The sequence below is a fragment of the Podarcis muralis genome, chromosome 14 (genome assembly GCF_964188315.1).
Source record: "Podarcis muralis chromosome 14, rPodMur119.hap1.1, whole genome shotgun sequence".
NCBI lineage: Eukaryota > Metazoa > Chordata > Lepidosauria > Squamata > Lacertidae > Podarcis > Podarcis muralis.
The window spans coordinates 29232438-29256290 of NC_135668.1; the positions used below are offsets into that span (position 1 = coordinate 29232438).

Consider the following 23853-nt stretch of genomic DNA (forward strand, 5'->3'; position numbering starts at 1 on the left):
ACAGACAGCTTTTCCGGTCCTGTGGCTACCAAGAAAAGGGGAAGGGGGATCTGGCAGAGCTGTAGGGGGTTGGGAAAGGATTCAAAATTCCCAGTGTCCAAGTTTTTTGGAGAGGGATCTTTTACAGCACCCTTTGCCAGCCCCGTACCCTCCAGTTGTTTTGGCCAACAACTCCATGCTGGTTGGGGCTGATAAGAATGGTTGTCCTAAAACATCTGGACAGCACCAAATTGGAGAAGGTTGTCTTACAAGCACTGACCAAATTACTTGTTTGCTGCTGCTTCAGAGGGTAGGACCTGAAGCAATGGATTCAAATGGCAAGAAAGGAGATTTCAAGTCAACATTAGGAGCAACTTTCTGAAAGCAAAAGCTGTTCAACAGTGGAACGGACTCCCTCAGAAGGAGTCATTTGAGGTTTTCCACAGGGGTTGGGTGATCATCTGTTAGGGAATCTTGCATTGCAGGGGATGAGACTAGATGACCCGCAGAGTCCCTTCCAATTCTAGGATTCCATGACCACTTTCACAGTCTCATCTACCTTCTATCCATCCCTATGTATGTACCACAGTCTACTCCCTTTTGGCTCTGCCCCTTCTTTTAAGAAGCAGGCATTTGGTGAGATTATGTAACAAAAAAGTGCGCCCTTGAACACATACAAAGCACATTTCTATCAACACTCATTTATTTAGAGGAATACTAATACGCTGCCCTTCACATTATCATCATAGGGCTGTGTACACATATGAAACAAGGACGAACCTATTAACTCTACCAAATTAAACTTACAACAACAGAAAATCAACTTCCATAACCCAATCTTTCTGAGGGCACCATCCAAACACCCCCCACCCCCCTGGACAATGTTCTAAGAGATAATTACAACTTTCAGTAAGACCTGGGTGCTTGACAACTTCATTAAGCATCAACTTCATTAAAACAACAAAAGTGACTTTAAACACAAAATGCTCCAGGTTTCTGCTAATTACTTCGCTGCTTTTTTAAAAAAACTGTGCTATCCTGGAATAAAATTTAAGCAACGCGCAGTGAGGTTTCCAAAAAAAGAGATGAGTAAGTAGGTCATTGAACTCTTTTGTTTGGTTTCTACCCATCCGGGTACGCCTATAGCCAGGCTACAGTTTTTATTTATTTTAAATGAATTTTAAAAAAAGAAATAAATCAAAACTACAGTAGCTATAAAAGCCAGTTGTGTTAAACAGGCCAAAGCTTCCAACTTTTGACCACAGCCCAGTCGCTGTCAGTCAGCTGATGGACTTGATGTGCTCTCCAACCCCACAGATCTCCTTATGCCAGGATCCCATGTGAACGGCACCTCACTGCCGTGGTGCATTCCAAGGTGCCAGCAGACAAACTACCTCTGCGATCCTGGGATCTCCACAGCAGTGAGGTCACCAATGCATTGCAACACATCATGTGACAGAAACGGGCGTTGCAAAAGAGGAAAGTGCAACTTGGTTGGAGAAGGGGCAGGATGTGGAGGTGCTGAGAGATGGGGGTGGAGGGAGTAAGACTGCTCTGGTGCAACACAGCAACCGCAAAAACACAAGTATTTGCTCAAAACCACAGTTGCGAAAGGGTCAGAGTTCCACAACTCCAAAGCCCAACGAAAACAAAGGAATTTGAAACGCCAAATAAACGCCACGGTCGTGCACACCTCTTCACCTCCACAAGTCATTCTGAATCGAGTCCAAGGGGGCAACATTTGCACTGCCCTGATTTTCACACAAATCTCCCTGGCAACAGCTTAATGCTCTCTATGCCCCAAGCCTTGTTCCTGAAGTAGCCGAAGAGAGGGAGGGGAGAGGCAACAGACCACTGAACAGGGACATGGTAAGCAAAGACACTCACCTGCTTGTGCATTTCAATGTTCAAGCCGTAAGACATTTCATAGTACTGAAAAAGAGAAAAAAATGGGGAGGGGGGGAGAGAGATCTTCATTAATCATGCAATAAATGTTTGGAAGCATCCTGAATATGGTAGCCAGTATCTCAAAGCAAAGCAGGAGGAGAAAAGAAAGGTTTGCTCTCGCTTTGCAGGAGCCCAAGAAACTGCTGCAGCCGCAGAGTGTCCGCCCTGCTTGACATATCTTTAACAAGATGACAATGCTTTGACACGCCTGCCTCTTCTCCGAAAGCTGCTTAGGAGAGCTCTAGTCGCGAACTGCGTGCTCTCTGTCTCCTGGATGCAAGACAACCCACACAGGCTCTGGGGAGACATCTTGAGCTATTTCTGCGCTGCGCTCAACATCACAGCTCAAGGGTGTAACACACCACACATGCAGAAAGGCGCTTATTTGATAAGCAGCACCTGTCATTAAGGGATTTCAAAAAGCGGGATTGAGAAAACCCGCTACCTTTGACCAGGAAGGCCTACGTCCAAAAGGGCTCCAAGTGTCCTACATTGATGAACACGATGTTTTTAATTGTTAATTAAAGGTTGTGCTGCGCAGCAGCTGGGGATGGGGCAACACACCAGGAATTCACTGCATTGCTTTAGACATGCCCTCTCACCCACACTCTGACACACAGACAATTTGACATAACACCACTCAACTCCCTTCTCAGATTGTTGTGAGGTTTCCAATTTATTGAGTCAATAGCATTTATACACCTTTTCCTCCAAAGAACTCAAGGTTCTCCCTCTCAACAACAAGCCTGCGAGGTAGGCTAGCCCGAGAGGCCCATGACTGGCTTCAGAGCTGAGTGAGGAGTTGAACCCAGTCTCCCAGGTGCTATTCCAACACTCTAACCACTACACCACAGTAGCTCTCAAGCCCTTTCAATACTCCAGGGACTGGCTGCATGCATGCTAAGCCGGTGGCATGTATATCTGCATGTTATACGCACAAAGGAGGTAGGACCAATTGCACTCTGTGCTATGTGCAACTGAGAAGAGCACAGCCAATCCGCACTTCTCCAGATGTGTTAGTCCACCGCACAGCCAGTGGAGAAGGGTGATGGGAGTTGCTGCCCACATGGCACACCTCCCCAGGAGCAAAATCCAGTGAACATTGTGGGTCTCATTTCTGAGTATAACCACCCATGAGCTGCATTTGTTACAGGGTGGCCACAATCTATCATTTGACGTGCGCCGGCCACAGGAGGAAAGGGGGACATTTTGGAGGCCGCAGACACACCAGAAGTGGTCAACCTGTTTCAGGACTGTACCACTTTCCTCGGCTGGGTGTGGGTGTCTCACAGGCCTCAACCTCCTCCAAATATGAAACCAGCAAGTGAAAGAGAAACAGAAACTAGACCCCTTTGCCCTGGTGTTCTACATACAAGAATGTCTCTTTTAAAATGTGCAGCCTAGACCACCTCAGTGAGAACCCAGCTGAGAAAATGAGATGCCCTTGATCCAAGTCCCCTGCAGCCTTGCATTACAAACCCTGGGTTTTTTTGGAGGGGGGAGGCAGAAGGGGGGGGGGGCAAAACCTCATTTGGGCATCTGGTGTGCTCATGAGGCTCCCAATGAGGTCAGACCCAACCATGCCTGGAAGGAGTAACATGGCGAATAGTCAGACTCAACTCAACTATTCTGCCATATAGCCAGCAAGAGCCAATCCATCACATTTAACCACAAAAAAGGACCCTTTAAATGCCTTTGAGCTGCGCACGGCCGATCAGTTTCTGACAGCCATTCCCCAATACCTGGTTCTGCCAGGGCTATTAACCTCTGGCATTCCCGGAGCTGCCACAACCACAGGGATTATTAGCAACTGCAAGGACCACTTCCCGGGAAAGGCTTTCCTGTAGCAAAAGCAACAACTGACCACACACCGCAGCGATTAGGCATTTACACAGCTACGGGGACTCAAATCCCACTTGGGCGGCTGCACTGGCTACAGCTGGGCTGAGTTAACTGTTGGGCCAGGAGGGACTCGCGAGGAGCTGAATCAAGGCACTTCCTGGGGTTGCGGGTTTTTTGGGGGGAGTTTCCAGCGGCAAAGAAGTGAAAGCCCAGGTCGGGCACCCACCACACCACCAAGGGCTTATAAACACTGTGGTTATTTACATATGTCCACAGGGAGCCAACAGCTATTATTCTTCAGATATGGAAAAACCTGTCATATTAGTGGCATATTCCATAGAAGAGCAGAAAGCACTCAGAACTGCCTAAGAAAATCCTAAGGACATGGGCCATTTAGCCAGGTGTGTTAAAGTGCTTCCCTGAAAGCACAAGGGCACACAAAGGGGGATAGGTAGAAAAGGGTTTGTGGAGCGGAATGGGACGGGAACCTCATATGAGACCCTGTGAGTTCCGAAAGAAGCCTTCCACCCAATGTTTTGGGTTCCAACTCCAAGTGACCCAGCTTGGGTCAGAGAAGTCCAGTTTTCCCCAGGCAAACAGTCGCCATCAAAGAGTCTCTCTTACCATCACGTAGTGGCGCTGCATCTCTGTCTTTTCATTCGCAAGCTTGTCGTACTCTACTTTAAGACTAGAAAAGAAAAAGAGAGAGGGTACCCGTCACAACTCAGAAGTCCCAGAAACACACAAGTTGCTAACAAGACAGGCAGGGTGGGGTGAAGGGAGAGTCAAGGAAAGGGTATCTGAAAGTCACACTTTTTCATCCAGAAACCCTTCCTTCCCCATTAACTCTGCAGACATGCAAACTATGAAAAAGGATGCACTCTGCATATGCTCCAAGACACTTAATCCTTCACAGAGCCAATTCAAAACAGAGTCACAAGGCTACAGGTGAGTGAAGCACAGCTCTTGTGAGGCAAGAGACTTGCTAGATTTTTTTTTTTTAATGAACAAAGTGTCACTGGAAATTCAGCAGAGCCTGAATTATATACACTGCCAATGAGTGGCATTTGTTCGTTTATTTACTGGAGATTGTGATAAAGTACTTTAAATCGGAGGTACCCTCAGTGAAAAGGCAGCCTTTTTCTGACAGATGAGTTGCAAAAAAAAAATCTGAAGAAATACGCTTGGGTTTTTTTATGCCTTACCCTCGGAGCTTCAATTACAGAACCTGAAAAGGGACCTGTCTTGAACCTCTTAATGATGTCAGCAAATCAAAAGCCAGAGAGGTGATATTGAGATGGAAAGGTAGGGGGGAATTAGCATGGAAATTTGGGATCGTCTAAGCAAATCCTCCCAAAAATGCCTAGAAGCTGTGCAGATTAAAACTCTCAGCTCCGAAATAACATGCCCAATTTACTTTTGGTGCTAAACACACAGCCTCTGACTGTGTGCCAGCAGGCTTTCTATGGAAGCCTGCTTGGGACTGCCTCTTATCTGAGAGTAAATCCCCCTAAAATAAATGAGACTGACTCCCAAGAAAACCTAGATGGGATTGGGCTGCAAGTAAGGAACCTTAAGAGTGTTTGATGGTACCACTTGGGGTGTTCCTTGCAATCAAAACAGCTTAGCAAGCAATGGGGAAGAGGAAGACATTTGAAGGCAAGGGGGTTGTTTTCTTTAGCTAAACAGCTACTAACTAGCAAAGACAACGTGCAGGAAATAAATGGATGTTCCTAGCAGACAGGGCTGCAAAACTCCTTTCTGGAAACTCCCCCAAATGTTCTTAAAGAAAGTGAAAGGGGGGAGGTGAGCCCCAAGTTGACAGAGAGTGGAGAACAATAAGCAGCCTGGATGTCAGCCAGCTCTGTGGTTTCTAAGACACTCCAGACCGCCTGCTCTTTTAACCCTTCAGCGTCTGTCAGGATTAATAAGCCTTTCACCTTTGCAAGGTGGGAGGAAGGAGCCAGAGAAAGGTTACCTGTGGTACTGAGCCTGCAGGAACTGGAACTCGTCCTTAATCCTGTCACAGGATTCGGCAACGGTGAATTTGAAGCCTGGCTGGCCAGGCTGGTGGGGTGCCTGGAATGGGGAGAAGACAGCCCCCCCCCAGGTTTATCAGTAAGTCCTCTGGGGCAGCAAGCCCATCATCAACACACACCCCCCAGTTGTGGGCACCCAGAATGCCTCCCACAGGACTGGGGGAGAAGTGCAAGTTACACGCTAATCTCCCCCAAATCCTTGCCCCCCAAAAAGCCTACATAAAAAGAGGTTGATGAAAATCTAGTCTTATGACACCTGGCTCCCCCGATTAAAAGGGGGTGCTGCACAATTAACCAAAAATATAAACAAGGCCCCCCACACATTTTTTTAAAGCAGCAAGTTCTCTGTGGCACCACTAGCAGGGGGCTCGGTGCTTCCGTTCCTTCCCCACCCCCAGCCCCACATATACCCGCGGGCTTGCTGGAGGGAAAAGTGAAGAGGGAGGGGGGAGTGCCTGGAATTGTATGGGGGAGGGGGGAAAGAGCACCACGACAAACCCCCCCCCCAAAAGGGCGAGTTCCCAAGCGGGCCCCAAGGGGCGCTGCTCCGTTTACACGCGGCTCAAGCCCCCAGGGCCGCGATCCGGATCAAAGGCCACGGGAAGGCCGAGCAGGGCGCCTCCCTCCCCCCCCCCCTCGACTCCGCCACCTACTCACCGGGTGCCTCCCTTGGGGATACATGGCCGGCCCCGCGATCGGAGCTACGGTCCCTCCGGAGCCTGGACAAAGGAGGCGAGCGCGGGCGCTTCAGCAGCCGCCGCCGCCACGGCCGGGAGCCTGACGCGCCTCCCCCTCGTCCTCCGAGCGCAGCAGCAGCAGCAGCGACGACGACGGCCGGGCTTCCCCCGGGTGGGCAGCGGCGATGGCGGGCGAGGGGGAGCCGCCGCCCCTTCCGGGCATCCTACCCCCCTCCCCGGGCTCGGAAAGGCTCCCCCGCCGCCGCTCGAGGAAGAAGGCAAGAGACGATCGCCTCCCTTTAACAACGGCACCCCTCCGTTTGTATTACACCCAAGCGCGCGCGTTCACACGCACAATCCGCAGCTACTCCGAAGCCGGCGGACGGCTGGGCTTTCCTTTTTGTTAGCAGATCCACCAGAAAAAGCTCCCTCGGGCAGAGCAGGAGACGAGACAAACGCCGCGGAGTGTTGGAAGGGGAGGGGGGGCGATACTTCCTTGCAAATCCGCCCGGCTGCTCTTTCCCTGGCCGCCGGGGCTGCAACGATTTCCTCCTCGCTCGCTCGCTCGCAGGGAGACAAGAAAACCACACGAAGAAGAAAAACAAAGCCCGGATTGTTGTTGTTTTTCGGTGGGGGGGGGCTCTCTCTCCTTCGCAGTAACTCCACCGAGATCTTCTCCGCGCGCGCGGAGCCGAGTCAGGCGGGCTCCGTCCCTTGTTCTCCTTCCCACGGTCCTCCCCGTCGCAAGAAAGCGCAGCCGGATCCAGACGGGGTCGCCGCGGTCATGGAGGCGAAGAGAGCGGGAGAGGGGGGGGAGAGGGGGGAGGGGAGGTCGCTTCTTCAAAGGAGGCAAATCCTCAAAGGCTTGTAGCGGCGGCCCCCACCCCGAACAAGCCGCGAGCAAACGTCGTTCGGCAACCCCCCCTCCCCACTTCTCCAATCCGGCCTTGCAATGCCACCCACAGAAGGCGAGGCTCCTGCTGCTGCCGCCGCCGCCGCCGCCGCTGCAACACGAGAACTCCGCGTCGCGCTCCAAATAGGGGGAGGACCGAGAAAGGCGAAGCAGCAGCAGCAGCAGCAAACGCCGAGCAGAGAAGAAAGGAAGAAATGAATTGAAGGGCTGAGCGAGCTCTGCGCCAATCACAGCGCGGGGATCCCACGTGGGGGCCGCAGCCACTCGCCGCGTGATTGGTCGGCGCCCGGGTCGAGTGCGGGAGGGGCCGGGGAGAGGAGGAGGGGGTTGGAGGGAGGGAACCTCTCGGTGCCACCTGGCGTCCGAACGGGGGAAAGGGAGGCGAAGCGGAGCAACGGACCCTCCCCCGATCTACCCTCACCCCCCAACGCCGGGCCGCTTCCTTCCTTCCTCGCTGCAGCCCCCCAGCAAGTCTGCCCCCCTCCCTTTTCCTTTTTTTCCCACGGCTCCTGCCCAGGCGTGGGGGGGGGGCTTCTCCTTCTCTGCCCGGGGATCATTTGGTTGCGGTTTGGGCTGATGATATAATCCGACGTGAAATGCCACCGCGCCCGGTGGGGGGGGGGGAGGCCGCTTCTGATGATGAGTTAGGAAGTTGTGTATGTTTGTCTGTACACTTCCGGGGGCAGGCGGGGAAGGTGAGGAGGTAATAGCAACAAGAGAAGCGCCCCGCCCCGCCCATCCAGGTTTTGGAGTGGGGGGCACAACGTGTTAGGCGGAGGAGAGACCATCGAATGCGAGAGCCAAGGTGGAATAATAATAATAATAATAATAATAATAATAATAATAATAATAATAATAATAATAATAATAAATAATTTATGTATACGCCGCCCATCTGGCTGGGTTTCCCCAGCCACTCTGGGCGGCTTCCAACAAAACACTAAAATACAATAACCTATTAAACATTAAAAGCTTCCCTAAACAGGGCTGCCTTCAGATGTCAGATGGCATAGTGATATAAGGGTATCGGACTACGAACCGGGAGAGACCAGGATTCGTATCCCCTCCACTGGGCTATGAAGCTCACTGGGCGACCCTTGGGCCAGTCATGGGCTCTCTCAGCCTAAGCTACCTCACAGGGTTGTTGTGAGAATTGAATGAGGCTGAGGGAAAGAAAGTCATACGCCACCTTGGAGGGGTATACAAAGTAATAGCACAAGAACTGCTGCTGCTGCTGCTGCCGCCGTCCTCATCCGTTCCTTAAGACTTTGTAGCGCTGCCAGATCTTGTTGCTGTTTTAGTAACAATGCTTTTAGGAGAGGAGTCCAGTTCTTCCTCCCGCCCCAGCAGTACAGACAACATAACTGTCTTCCCACGTGTTGGGTGCAGATAAGTATTGCAGCGGGATGGTCAGTTCTCACCGAATTGCCTTGGCAGCCTGGGTGTTGTTTTTAATTTATCAGATTTTCCTAAGAAGGGGACAATCCGGATTATAGTGGGGGAGGAGGGGAATAGATACCAGCTCATCCCACAATAGCCACCTGTCTGGTAACACCCTTTGATCTCTGAATCAGCAAACATAACCTTCTGAATGGCCAAGGGCCTGTAGGCCCATTTCCCTCCCGAATCTAAAAAGGTCTTTGGAACTCCCTGCGGGTGCATCTAAACACCGAGTGCACTTCAGAAGCTTCTTCAAACCGGCTTAGCCTTGAATCCCTCCTGGTTGGGATGGGAAAGTGTTTTGATGCAGCTGGCCAAGGATGTTTTATCACCTTTAACTTGGGAAGGATTTGAAGGTTTTCGCTTTCCTCTTCTTGATTTTTCTATCCTGTTTTATTATTGTTAACTGTCTTGGACGGGCAGGCGGCCTAGAAATATTTCAACTCAACATTTTCAGCAGAATAACTCCACCCCTGAGCGATCTTGTTTGGTTGTGTGCAGTCAAGTGACCACTTTTCTAGGAAAATTGAAGGCTTTTCAAATAAAATAAAAATTGAAGAAGAAAGAAGACTGGAAGATGACCTCATGATACAATTTTACACAATCATAACATTGTAGAGTTGGAAGGGGATCCCCAAGGGTAATCCAGACCAACTCCCTGCAATATACAGATACAATTTTTGTAGAATGTAATTCAAAGCGTTTGGACAGAACGGAAACTGAGGCTGGGTGGCCGGGCCCTCCACGAGGCCGAGGGGCGAGCAAGGTCTTGCACCCACTCGCTGTCTCCCAGGCCCGAGGCGACCCTTCCGTCGAGGCGAGGGGGATGCCCCTCCCCCACGAGGCAAGCGCGGTCCGGACAACAATCGCGGTTCTTGTTTCCGCAGCCCGTGTGAACACGAGAGCGCTTTCCCCTCCTAATCTCATTAGATCTGCAAAGCAGCCCCAATTAGAAGCTATAAAACAAACAAAATCGCTTTTGTCATTTTAATGTTTTCACTTCGGAAGATTTAGGGCCGATAAAACGGTTGGCAGGGCTGCAAAGGGAGAGGGGGAGCAGTCAGGCGGTGGGAGAATTCCTGGGGGGCGCTGGGCCCGCCCCTCCCCCTGCCTTTGATGTGCCCACCAGCAGGACGGGGGGGGGGAGGGGGTGCCTTGTGCTTTATGCAAACACGACCCCCCCACTGCGCTACCTGTTATTCGCTCCCTTTTCTTCTGAAAGTCTGAGAGACTTTGATGGAGGCCCCCCTCAATTGGGGGGGGGGGGGAGGAAAGTAATTTCATTAAAGTCACACACTCGGCTGCACCGATTTGCAACAAAGCACCGCTCAGGCAGGCCCCGGAAGGGCCAGAAAGAAGCGTCAGCCTGTTGCTTGCGCCGGGCCGCCCCCTTTCCGGATCCGGCGCAGCAGCTGCGCGTGATCCCCAAAAAGCGGGGGAGCCGATAGCGGCGGTAGCTACGCCGAACCCCGAGTTGTTTCAGATGAACCCCTCTTAGCACGATCGTCCCGCGTCATCCCTAGCCGGGGCTCACAACGCTCTTTACGTGCCCCGGGATACCAATGAGACGGGGGACTGAAACGTGGACCTTTCAGGGGATTCTAAGCCACTTTTCCTCCGCGGTAGCAAGTATGGGCCAAATGACAGGTTGCAATCCTAAAGTTGCGCGCGCAAAACTTAATTGCTGGAGTTGTGCTCCTAGATATGTCTTGATAAAATGACGATGATTCAAAGGCAGCACTGACTTAAGCCTCCCAAACCACGAACCTGCTTTGCAGAGCTTTCTTACACAGCGCCTAACACAAGAGTGCCTCTGGCGCTGCGCAGAGTGCCTTTCCCAAAGCCAGGAAGCCAGGCTCTCTTGGGGGCTGAGCCCAGCTCTTCCTGGACCCCGAGGGTTGCCAACGCAGGGCGCAGAGCACAGTCCAGCGGGCCTCCGGGAAGCGGGGCCGGGGGCCGTTCCCACGCCGCGGAGTTCAGCTGGAGCTCCGACAGCGAGACAAAGGGGAGCATTCGCATGCTAACGAAGCGGTTGCGGGGCCTCCGTTGGCCCTGGCTCTTGCCGGAGCATTTGCAAATTGCTGCTGCTTTTGTCGAGCATTTGCAAATGGCAATTGCTGCTGGTGCTGAAGGGGGCCCGCCTTGCCTTTGCCGTCCCCTCCTCAAGCCCAGGCCCGGCCCAGACGGCTCCCAGCTGCGGAGGAACAGAGGCAGTAATTAATTGAAGGAGAAACCCAGGCCAAGCTCCCGCCCGCCCCTCCCGGGCAGCGCCCATTAAGCACAAAATGGCTCCCCTCGCCTGACGTCACGAGGAAGGAGAGAGAGAGAGAGAGTGGCGCGAGCCCCGCCCCTCCTCGTCTTCCTTGTCCCACGTGGGGCGCGGCCGTGTAAAGAAACGGGGCGGGGAAAGCAAACCACACGCGCGGGAGGGAGACGGGGAAGCGGCGCCCGGCCAATGGGAGGAGAGAGAGCCCTCCGCCGGCTCCTCATTGGCCTGGGCGCCTCGCCGCTGCCACTCCAAGCCGGGAGAGCTGTCCGTCAAAGGCACGTGGGGCGGCCGGAGCCCGAGCGCTGACAAATAGGTTGCCTTCCCGAGACTGGCGCTCGCGGATCCTGCTTGGAAAGGGCCGCTTAATTAGCTCTGAATGGCTTCTCCTTCCAGCTCAAACAATCTGTCACTACCATGTGGTAAAAAGGGAGCCGTGCATTTAAAAAAAAAAGAGAGAGAGAATGAGAAAAGAAAAAGGGGAGGAGGAGGGGCTAAATATCAATTTGATTTTATGCATCAAAGGGAGAAGCTTCTATTTAAATAAATATTTAAAGTGAAATGTGTGTGTGCATTTAAAGGAATTTGAGGAAAGGGGGAATTAATAGGCCACGTTCCCCCTCCCCTTTGCTAAATTGACCCCCCCCCTTTTTAAAAATGGGGACTCAAATCAGAATTGCAGGAAGGGGGGTCTCTGATTGCTTTGAAGTTGGACATGGGGGGGAGGGAAAATGAGAGTATGGAGGGACTCCCCCCCCCCGCAGGCGTTCTCTCCCTCCCCGGGCAAAACAAAAAAACAAAAGCCTCCGAAGCCCCCCTCCCCCCTGCAGCTCATTAGTCGCCCGCGTCTTCAGGGCCCCCCACCCGGCCCGGGGACGTTGCCTTCTCCTCCGCGCCTCTAATTGGATCCGTTCCTGTTGCAGCCGAGTGGGCGCTCCAGGGTCGCAGGCCGCCTCCCCTCCCCCACCCCGCCTAAGCAGCCGGGCAGCCGCCTCGCGATTGGAGGCCTGCTGGAGCGCCGGGGAGCCGGCCCCACGTGGGACACAAGGCAGGCGAGGCTGCCACCGCACCGCGCAACAACCGCCCTCCACCCCGAGCGCGGTGGCGGCCAGGGAACTCCGGAATGGAATCCAGGAGGGAGACGAGGAGCTGGATCAAGTGGGGACAAGTCCCTGAAGCTGGCCTGGTTTTCTGCATGGTTTTCGTTGCGATTAATTGATTGATTAGGGCGATTTCCCCAGGAGATAATTTTAAAAGCTTTAAAGCACAAAAACAGTAAATACATTTAAAAGAGGACAGTGTGGTGGAGTGGGTAGAGACTCAGGGCCATGAAGCTCACTGGGTGACCTTGGGGACCAATCACGGCCTTTCTCAGCCTGTCCTACCTCACCCGGTTGCCGTGAATATAATACAGAGGATGGTGTATGTCATGAGCTCCTTGGAGGAAAGATGGGAGGTGAAATGTAGAAAATAAATAAAATAAACCCTAACAAGAAGACAGGGACACGGGTGGCCTAGGACTTGCCGATCAGAAGGTCGGGGGTTTGAATCCCCGCGACGGTCTGAGCTCCCGTTGCTCTGTCCCTGCTCCTGCCAACCTAGCAGCTCCAGTGGTTCGCCAGAAGCGGCTTAGTCATGCTGGCCACATGACCCGGAAGCTGTACGCTGGCTCCCTCGGCCAATAAAGCGAGATGAGCGTTGCAACCCCAGAGTAGTCTGCGACTGGACCTAATGGTCAGGGGTCCCTTTACCTTTAACAAGAAGACAATGGTGGTAAAGACTCATTTCTCCAGGTGGGAAAGCGTGTCAGAACAAAAATGTATTCAATGTTAAAAATAAATAAAAATGCCATTTGTATCTAGTGATGGCCAGAGAGAGAGAAAGAGAAACCACATCCTAAAATGGGAAAGACCAAAGAGTTATCGGGAGCAGCTCCAAGAGTTAACAACTGTGGTCGAATAAAGGTGTTAGTCCTCAAGGTTCCACAAGACTCCATGTTGGTTTCTCTGCAAAAGACTAACAGGGCTACTGCCCAGGGCCCCACCCACTTCATCTCCTTTCGCCCCCATCTCCTGAAGACACAGTGCCCTCAAGATGTTGCTGGACTGCAACGCTCTTCAGCACTCCAGTGTTGGGGGACTATGGGAGCTGGGGGTTTAGCTTCAGGTTCTCCATCTCTGAGCTGCAGAAATATGGGGAAAGGAAGACATATGGTTTCTGAGAACAGAACATAAGAAAAGCCTGCTGGACAAGCCAATGGTGGGAAACCAGCAAACAAGATCTGAGCACAAGAGCACTCTGCCCTCCTGTGGTTTCCAGAACCATTTACTGCCTCAGACTATGGAGGCAGAGGATAGCCATGATGGTTGGGAGCCATCGGTAGCCCTCTCCTCCATTAATTTGTCTGATCCTCTATTAAAGCCATCTAGGTTAGTGGCCATCTCTGCCTCCCGTGGGAGCAAGTTCCACAGTTTAAATATGGGGTGTGTGGAAAAGTACTTTCTTCACAGCTGTACAGCACAATCCCTTGCATTGTTACTCAGAAGTAAGTCCATGTAATGCACCACACACACCCTGGAAGTGTTTACAATGAGAGAAAGGAATCATTCAGCTCAACATGAGTTAATTGCTATTTTCTGTAGCATCAGAAGGTCATCCATCCACCATTGCCCCATATTATCATTCCTGGATTCCTAAACTTTTTGGTCGTGGACTGGAAATGCAGTCAAAGGAATTCCAAAGTCAGCAGAGTGGCTGGGGCAACCCAGTCAAAGGGGTGGGGTACAAATAATAAAATTGTTTTAAAAGTAATTGTTGTGGGGGACGCAGGTGGCGCTGTGGGTTAAAGCCTCAGCACCTAGGACTTGCCGATCGAAAGGTCGGCGGTTCGAATCCCTGCGGCGGGGTGCGCTCCCGTCGTTCGGTCCCAGCGCCTGCCAACCTAGCAGTTCGAAAGCACCTTCGGGTGCAAGTAGATAAATAGGGACCGCTTACTAGCGGGAAGGTAAACGGTGTTCCGTGTGCTGCGCTGGCTTGCCAGAGCAGCGATGTCACGCTGGCCACGTGACCCGGAAGTGTCTCCGGACAGCGCTGGCTCCCGGCCTATAGAGTGAGATGAGCGCACAACCCTAGAGTCTGGCAAGACTGGCCCGTATGGGCAGGGGTACCTTTACCTTTACCTTTAATTGTTGTGGGTGGTGAATGTAGCTCAGCGGTAGAGCTACAGTAGACCTTTGTATGCAGAAGGTCTCAAGTTCAGGAAGGGTTGGGAGGGGCCCCTCCTGCAGCCCAGAGGACCTGCTGCAGAGGACAATTCTGAGCTTTGCATGCATGCATCCTGAGTGCAACTGCCAGAATCTCCAGGCAGGGCTAGGAATGCCCCTTGGAGGGTGGCTGCTGGTCACTGTCAACATCACTGAGCTAAATGGATTGTTGGTCTGAAAGGGTAAGATGCAGCTTCCTAGATTGTGGCATCGTACAAAGGCCTTAGCAGTTTTATTATCTGCCCACTTTCATCAGGTGCATGATGTTTAACCCTAAACTGGCAAGCACAACATGTGGAACAGATTTCCTCGCAAGTTGGTGCACCCTACTTCCTTGGAGGTTTCTGAACAAAGGTTGGCTGGGATTCTTTAGCTGGAATTCCTGCACTGCAGGAGATGGACCAGATGAACCTCAGAGTCCCTTCCAGCCCTACAATTCTATGTGCATGCGTGCGAAATGTGAATCGCAGAGGGTTGATTTCAGAGAGAACCAAAATGCGAAAAAGAAAGAAAGAAAAAGAACACACCGGTGACAATTATCTTGAAAGCAAAATAGTGACAGCGACCATTTGAGGCAGTGCAGTGGCAGTCGGTGCTATTGGCACCGAGATTGGCAAGCTAATGAATGTATGCAGTGTGGTAACACAGACACACAAGGACATTCTCAGTTCAAGCTCCAGGTCTTCCCTCTGGGGTTTCATTCATTGGTTTGTTTTTAAAATCCAAGAGGTTCTTGCAAGTGGCAGCCGCCCATGTTTACTGACTTTGCCGGCGGGAACCACTTCCTGCTATTGCAAAGCAAACTGGTCACTTGGGCTGGCCCCTGCCTTGCAAAACCCTCCTGGAGGTCCTCCTGCCTTCCTGCCCTGGGCTAATTTGCTGGCCAAATGTACTAAGCATGAGGGCCACTTTGCCAGCATTTCCTTCCGAATGCCTTTGGTGGTGGTGCGTGTTGACATCATCCCTCTGGAAGGGGCACGGCATTGCGGCTCTCAGGCATCTCTGCATGGGAAAAGCTGCAGGAACATGTTGATGGCATGGCGATGGATGGGCCTGAGCAGATCCCAGGCAGCTGCTGAGGCAAGCCAAGGCACTGCCAAGATCCTTCTTGCCTGCCAGGGGGCATTGCTTATATTTCCAATGAGTGGAGGGCAGGGCCGTAGCTCAGTGGCAGAACACCTGTGATGCACTCAGAAGGCTCCAGGTTCAGTCCCTGGCATCTCCAGGTAGGGGTGGGGGAAGGTGTCTGCCAGAGTCACTCTCAGTCTGAGTGGACGATACTGAGCTAGATGGAGCAATGGTGTGATTTGGTAAAAGACAGCTTCCTGCTGAAATCAGCCCTCTGTTCAGAACCCTAAGGACTTGAACCTTGATTCATTTTTAGCAGAAGGACTTGTAGCCCAGAAGCAGAACCCATGCTTTGCAATCAAAAAGTCCCAGATTCAGTTCCCAGCATAGGGCTGGGAGACACTCCCTGCCTGAAACCATGGAGAACGGCTGCCAATCCGTGTAGACAGTACTGGGATGGATGATCCAATGGTACAAGGCAGCGCCTGATGTTCCTACAAGTGGCACCTGAATTTGGGAAACTGCACAGCCCACCCAAAACCTGACCACAACATCTAAACTGCTATATCAGTCTCTGCCTCCTCCCAAGGCCTCCCCCCTTCCACCTCCCCAGTATGGGCCGCACTGCCTCTTCCTTCCCATCTGGGTCTGGCTATGGGGTCAGCTACTTCCCACTTATCTCCAAAGGCTGGCCAAGCAGGGTCTGAAGCCATGACCAAAGTGGAAAGCGACTTCGATGATCAGCATCCACAGTAGGGAACGGGGAGTGAGACGAGCCCCTTAGGTCAAAAGAGCCAAACATCCAATTGGGGGAAGGGTGAATAGTAACTCAGTAGTAGAGTACCTACGTTGCACATAGCAGATCCCAGGTCCAATCCCCAGTTGCATCTCCAGGTAAGGCCAGAAAGGACCCAGGGTCATGTGTCACCCAATGTGGCCATTCAGGTATTGCTTTCAGGTGAAGTCTACTGTGGAATCTTGCAGGTGCCGGAAACTTTGCTGGTGAGTAAAACAAAAAGAAGGGGGTTGCAGGACTGTACCAGCTGCAACTCTTACCTTCTGGGGCTCATTTCTCTCGCCTTCTGTTTTCCAGATAATGCCAACAGCCCCTGCGGATTGTGCAATCATCTCCCCCAGGGTGTAATATCCTTACTTATTTTGAGAGCAGCGATGGCAATTTTTAAGACACATAATCCTGAAACACAGGCAGCATTATTCTCTCTTAAACCAAGAAATAGAAACATTCATCATCCCACCAGTCGTTTATCCTACTTTGCCATTCATGTGTCGGCCTGTCATTTTCTGTTTGGCTCAGCAGCTGGGGAGGTTCCCTTCCCTTCCAAACAGGCACGTACAACTCTTGACCGGCCAAGCCAAACACCAGAAACCAACGATGCCTTGTGACCTGACAGGTGTTCAACAACCCCTGGGGAACTCTGCAGTCCCAGGTGGGCAGCAGAACCAGGAAGTTTATGAATCCGTGGGTGCATAGGATTTGACTTGGTAAGGCGCAAATTGTGTAGGCTCTTATTTCACATCCAGCTAATGACACTGAGATATTCTGAGGGATGGTCCTTCCTGGAGTGACACTGACTTAGCAACAGAAAGGAACATTGATGATGTCGTTGCAAAGCCTGCCTCTCCCTGTCAGAGTGCTTCTCATGAGGAGGTGCCCCTAGCCTCGAGTTCAAGTGGAATTCTGAAACAGGAACAGGACGGTGATCAAAAGCCCCCTTGCAGTCTTGCAAGGATTCTCTGGCAAAGAGCTATTCTCAGCTACTCTGATTATGGCAGGATTAATGACCTGACATAAGTGAGCCCACTTTTGGTCGTATCATTACTCTCTGCAAAAAAAAAAAAAAAAAAAAAAAAAAAAAAAAAAGGCAAAAAAAGCTCAATTTCTTTGGAAGAAATTAGTCGTTCAAACCAATAATTCATTGGATTGGCTTTTTTGACATCTGAGAGAGAGCTTGTCTCCACGGCGCTCCATTAAATCATTAAACAGCTTCTCCTCTTTAATAGTTTCGGTGGATGAGCCCATTAAAAGGACTCGGTTGCGCCGTCTCCACCTTCAGGTTGTGCAAATTCTCCTCCAGGTTCAAAACAGGCAAGGCAGGGCCCAGATGGCAGAGATAATTGCCTGCCTGAGTACCTGTGTGTGTTCAAAGGAGAGCAAACATGCGCTGCCGCAGCTCTCACACTCCCACAAAGTGTGCCAAGACAAGGCCTGAAAACTGTCGCTCCAGTCCAGAGGGACCTCTCACGTCTCTCGACAAACAAGTCTCTCCCCTTTCCACAAAGAGGAAATATGTAAATACAAATGTACCTGGAGCTTGTTAAAATAGTTTAAGGTCACACAACATGTTTGCTTATGATTAAAGCTACAAAGGGAAGGAGAACACTCTCTCCGTGCTGAGGGCTGCACAACCTCCCTGGACTCACTGGGTCTGGGCTGCTGCTTCCTTGGCCAGAGAATAATATGGTGGGTTCCTTTGCTCCTGCCACGTAGAGAAATACAGGGCTTGCTTGAAGATGCTGTCAATCAGGAAGCCAGGCTTTGCAGCATTAAGAAACATCATCGGACCTCCCCATTCTTGAGGAATGACAAGTCAAGTGGTGTTTAATTTTCAAAGCAAAGAGGGACAGGCCTGTGAGGGAAGATCCTAAACCTTCAAACCAGCCTGACCAGTTGTGGTTTGTTTGGGTTTGTTTGTTTTAACCAAAAATATATATTCAGTAAAAGCCAATGGAATGATTTTATATTGTAGGTCTTAAATTAGTATAAGCAAACAGTGCATAGCAGAACCTTTTAGAAACATTTTCTATGTGGCAGTGGGTGGATGAGGGACTTCCCAAACGTATGACAGGAAAATTAACTGTATTCCGATTCACCCTGATAAAGAGCGCCCCCAGAATGTCACTTTTTCTTGTGTGTGTGTGTGTGAACACATATACCGGAACTTTAGGTTCATGCAATTAAAGTGGATTTTTAAAAACCACCTGGCATTTTGTGGTTTAGAAAGTGATGGGGAAATGCATTGAAAGGTGCGGGATTAACGTATGACTAACAGGAAGGTGTATAAACACCCACAAGCAAATCAGGGTGACTATAGGATGGCTGCTCATTACCTTGAACCAGTACATCAACAAAGAAGAGTTAATACTCAGTAAATACATGATCTAATCTCACCATTGCCTAAGCTTCCTGCAAGCCTGTCAGGATGAATGCTCAATAAATAGTTCCTCTGGAGGAGCCCAGAGCTCATTGGGGACTTACAAACTCCCAAATCCAGAGGTTCAGAGAAAACATCCAGTTGCCAAGATGAAAGGAGAGAGGCTGAAATGTTGGCCCTGCTAGCAATAATGAAAACAAACAAATCCTCTGGATTCCTAAAAGCAGAAGGATGGTTATTTCCCCCCAAGAAGCAAAGGACTTTTCTGAATCTTGTCTTTTGCCTTTGACCTTCCCAGCCTCCCAAAAAATGTCCTGGGCTCCCCAGCCCTGCACTTGCCAGTTCTATCTCCCTTGTACAATTCTGCAAGCCTTAACAATAATCTATGTGGGACTTAACTTGGTTCTTAGTACCTGTCCATTCCGGGGCCCTGCAGACATTTGGACCACAACTTCCATCAGCCCCAGCATCACACATCCCTGATGGGAGTTGTAGACCAAAACATCTGGAGGGCACCAGGTTGGGAAGGCTGACATATACTGTTGCCAGCCTACTAACTGCATACTCTGAAGTCAAAGTCAAAAACTGTGAAGGCCCTTTAGCCAAATCCAACCTCTTGAACAAATCTAGTTACTATCCAAGAATCGAAGACAGGCATCTGGTTGGCCACTGTGAGAACCTTGGGCTTCTGGCCGGATCCAGCAGGGTCCTCTCATGTTCTTAAAAGATCATTAGAAATCTGCTGCAGAGCATTGCTCAGAAATTTGCTGGCCTCTGCTTCCAAGTGCAGATCCAAAACCTGGAGGGGGGGGGGGGGAGACTGTTTTTAGTTAATCCAAGACTTCCTGAAATTAGAACGAGGGAATTTTCTAGTATGTTTCAAGCTGCCTACTCTGTAAATCATCTGCCAAGCTGCTCCTCCCATCTTGCTAGGCATTACACAGCAGTGAATTTAATCCTTGCAATTTGCATGGTGCTTTTAAAATAGTTTTCAGGACATTTCAGTCGTTAATAAAACTCAAAGGCTACTTTGCTTAATAACTAATAGATTACAACCTGCTAGGTTTTACCCAAGCTGGGTGCATCAATCCAGCAGCTCATATGTTAGGAGCTGAAACCCATGAAAAGCACTCTGCGGTGATTGAAAGCAGATTTGCTCCAGATCAGCAATGCTAGACCCTTGGAGTGGATTTAAGAGTTTCAAGGAATTTGGTCACCTTTGGCGAGCACCGCATCTTGAACAGCTTTCCCCAGCCTTGTGCCCTCCGGAGGTTGTAGGAACAACCACACCTATTACCCCCAGCTAGCCTGGCCATATGATGGGAGGGCTGATGGGAGCTGTAGTCTAAAACATTTGGAGAAGGCATCAGGTTAGAGAAGGCTTCTCCAGAACAAAGACACAGATGGCTTTTGGAAGGACACTCATAGAGGACCTGGTGCTTCAATACAGCTGCCCAGATGCAGGAAGTCAGATTTCATTCAATCAAAGGTGTTGTGCAAAGTGGAATTGGCCCAATTGGACATCTGGGTCTCAGCTGCCTCCAGCCAGGTTCTGCGTAGCACCACATTAGGAGGCAGGGGTGCTAATTTTAGGGAGTAGAAGGGGCTTTGGCCTCCTCAATATTTGTGGGCAGGGGGCTGAGCCTCCCCAATATTGAGGGGTGTCCAAACAGATCAGCCTCTGACCTGCAAACATGCCCTCCACATTCCCCATCCCCTGCCGCAGATGGGAGAGCGCTGGCATCCCGGCAGGGGCTCTCCATTCCCACTGCCACCGGTTGGGTTTGGGGCACAGAAGGTGATCATTACTCTTTGTGCTCTCCAGCCCCTGCCACTGGCAGGGTGCAATGTAGTGGGAATCTCTGCAGAGGGCCCTGGCTCCCCTCCCACCTAGCACATGGCATTATGCATCTGACCCCTCAATGTGGGGGGCAATTTGGCACCTCTGTTAGGAGGAGACCTCAGCAAGCAGAAAACGGCAGTGCTCCTTGAGCACTGTTCTCTGCAAATGATGGTCTATTGTCTCAGTTCTCATTAGACAATAGGCAACCCTTTCCCTTTATTATTTGCTCTCTATTTTTTAAGAGGCCACCAGCTTTGTGAGTAGATAAAATGAGGACTGTCGGTTCTTTTAAATGGGGAAGATATTGCAGTTTGGCTCAATGGTTCCCAAAGTGGGCAGTGGGATTACTTAGGGGGGTGCTAAGAGGCAAGGGGGCAGCAGGGGGGCACTGGAGGTTTAAATGACTACCAGACTCTGAAAAGCTGCTGTCACTAGATCAAGTTCATCAACTTTGTTGGGTGAGTTAATTAAATAGTTTTATTTGGATGTTGAATAAATGTGCAATTAATTGTTGTTACTGCTTTGAATTTTATTGTGTTATTATCCTCCTTAGTGGGTCGGGCAAATTCTTATTGTAAATAATGCTTTGGATAGGCTAGGCTAGGATAGGATAGGATAGGATAGGAAAGGATAGGAAAGGAGCCAGTGGTGATGAGTTTATGGAACCAAGGGAGTGGTGAGTCCAAAAAGTTTGGGCACCAGTACGTTGACAATCCTCTCCCCATACTCCCCCCCCTTTTTGCTCTCTCTTTTTCAAGAGGGCAGAAGCTTTGTTAGTCAATAAAATGGAGTTAGGGGTGTTATAGACTGGCTGTGCTGTTGTTTTAGATGCAGAAGATATTGCTTTGACTTTTCCTCAACAGGGACAATGCATTTTAGTCACACTCAGAATAGACCCATTGAAATTAAATGATCCATGTCCCATTATCTCAGAGGGCCTCCTCTACCTTAGTTGAGGGGGAAAGTCTTCTTATGAATTGATAAAAATTCTGCGTCAAGTTTTGTTAGTTTATTTCCATACCACATTTCTACAAATTTGTATCCAAAGCTGCTCACAAGGCTAAAATATTCAAAACTAACACACAACTACATTATACCATAGGGCGGAAATATGAAACATGATCATATAAACATTTCATGCAAGATAGGAAAGAAAGAAAAGGTAAGGAAATGAATATGAAATATTCTCATGCAACATGTCACATATACTTCTAAGCAGAGCTGACCTGTGAACTAGTTCAGAACAACACTTTCAAGTCTTAATTAGAATGATACTAATAATGCAGTAGTGCCATGAGTGTTTGATAGGAGATAAAAAGTAGATCTTAATAAATTGAAATGGATTGGCTTTAAGAGGTGTGATTATCTTATTAACCACTTAACCAGCCTGAGTTGTCCGTTTCGCCTCTTCTGACATCGCAGTGACTTTGAGATCACAACTTCCTCCAGGGGATTAGGAAAGGAGAGGCAGGTGTTATTCAAGCACCGATATGTATTAATGATCCAAGATGTTGTGCTCTTACATGGATTTGTCATATTACATGGCAGGAAACAGCAACTCTCTTCCATCAACACCCACACACAAGTAGGAGCTCCTGCTCTGCCAGGTTAGCCTGGAGAACGGTGTGTCTGTCTTTTGCTTCCTTTATCCGGCTGTCACACAATCCTACACCAGCCTACTTGGAAGGAAGTCCCACGGAGTTCACTGGGGTTAAGAAGCAGCCATTTGTGGGCTTCCCATAGGCATCTGACCACTGCAGTTGTGCAATACAATATATATTTAAATCACATTCTTTCCCTCAATTATGGTTGATTGATCTTTAAAACGGTTGATCTTTAAAGAGCACACAACAACAACAACCCACACATTGTATGACATTTTATTCTCTTTGAAAAATTACAACACTTGGAGCCTCTCAGAGTCTCTGCTGCTTGCAGAAGATTCTGGATTAGGATGATTCATGCAACATGATAGAATTGTAGGGTTGGAAGGGATCCAAAGGGTCATCTAGTCCAACCCCCCCGCAATGCTGGAATTGGAGCTAAAGAATCCCTGACAGATGGCCACCAACCGTCCATTTAAAAGTCATCTCACGCTGACGCTCACTGTCATCCTGGCATGTGATTGTAACCTTGGGGGTTATTTGACACGCATCCCGAATTCATCTTGGATGTCCTGTTTTCTTTACCCAAGAATCTGGCAGAATTTGAACGTCTGTTGGCCTCACTGCAGTTTCGCTGTGCTTGTTTCATGGCAGCGCTGCTAATTTGTTATCTGTTCAGCATGTTTTAAAGGATTCCACAAGTTTTGTTTATCGCTGTCTTGTTTCTGTATCTTTTTATTAATTACTTTAGTCTGTTGCTCCCCACTCTGGGATTGAGAGTATTCCAGTGCAGATCATTTTATAAATACTTGGACATAAAGAAAACTAAATACAATGTCGTCCTGCTGAGCCGAAATCTGCATATGCACTGAGAAAGCCACAGAACCAGTTGAGCACCCAAAATCCCCTGGAAAAAGGCCCCTTGCAGGGGATTGAGGGCAGGAGATTGTGCTAATCAGCTCATGGGCCAGACACAAATAGGTGGGTGGGGTATAAATAATAAAATTATAATTATTAAGTATGCTGTGCATACAAGAAGCCTCCTCCTTTTAACTGTTGTGTGGCCAGTGTGGTGTTGGTTGTATCGCCCAGTGATGAGGAGCCTGTCCCTGGCCTACAACTCCCATAATCCCTGGCCACTGGCCATGCTGGCTGGGGCTGATGGGCGTTGGAGTCCAACAGCACCAGGAGGGCAACAGGTACAGCTAGGAAAGGACGATCCATCTTGATAAGAAATCTTGATTATGCATCTTCCACGGAATCACTTAAGCAAGGCACTTAACCCTCATTTTCAATTTGCGGCACCCACGAAACACGCACACAGTCTATTTGCACACCTGCTTCAGAAGGGTGTAGATTAAAGGATTAATTAATTGATGTTTGCAAAGTGCCAGCTCAGTGCCAAGTATTGTTTTGAAATTATATGGCTCAGCTCTGCCAATGTTGGGTAATGCAGCTGTCTTAACTTGTGCTTAATTCATTCCCGCGCCGTTGTTGTTGTTGTTTATTAGGTGGAATTCAAGGCAAGGCTGGGAACCACGGAGACTGCTTTGCATAGGAGGTCTCTAAATTATTGCTTCGGGTCCATTCAAAGGCTGGAAGGCGAAGGCTAGTGGGTGGATCACGGGGGTGGGGAGTTTGGAAGCAAAAGAGTGGGGTGTCCCTCAGTGCCTGGAGGGAATGTTCCCATGGGGCGGGTGTGTTGTAGGGTGAAAGAGAGTCCTGTCTCCCAACTAATTGTAGATCTCCCAAACTATAACCTTGGAAGCCGTTGAGTTAGAAAATAAGAACCTGTTGGA

At 50.0% G+C, this 23853-nt stretch overlaps 1 protein-coding gene across 10 annotated transcripts in view; it reads right to left on the reverse strand.

Moving 5' to 3' along the window:
• TLE3 (TLE family member 3, transcriptional corepressor) overlaps positions 1-7474 on the reverse strand; it is a 54974-nt gene extending 47500 nt beyond the window's left edge. For 7 of the 10 annotated variants that reach the window (XM_028705556.2, XM_028705554.2, XM_028705555.2 and 4 more), the window contains exons 1-4: positions 6465-7474; positions 5747-5847; positions 4393-4456; positions 1867-1911 (exon numbers count right to left, since the gene is read on the reverse strand). In XM_028705556.2, the coding sequence (XP_028561389.1) occupies positions 1867-1911; positions 4393-4456; positions 5747-5847; positions 6465-6488 (234 nt within the window). In that variant the 5' untranslated portion in view covers positions 6489-7474. The remainder of the gene's footprint in view (positions 1-1866; positions 1912-4392; positions 4457-5746; positions 5848-6464) is intronic. The other 3 variants (XM_077919098.1, XM_077919097.1, XM_028705550.2) reach the window with 1 other exon arrangement.
• Between the last annotated feature and the right edge of the window lie 16379 nt (positions 7475-23853).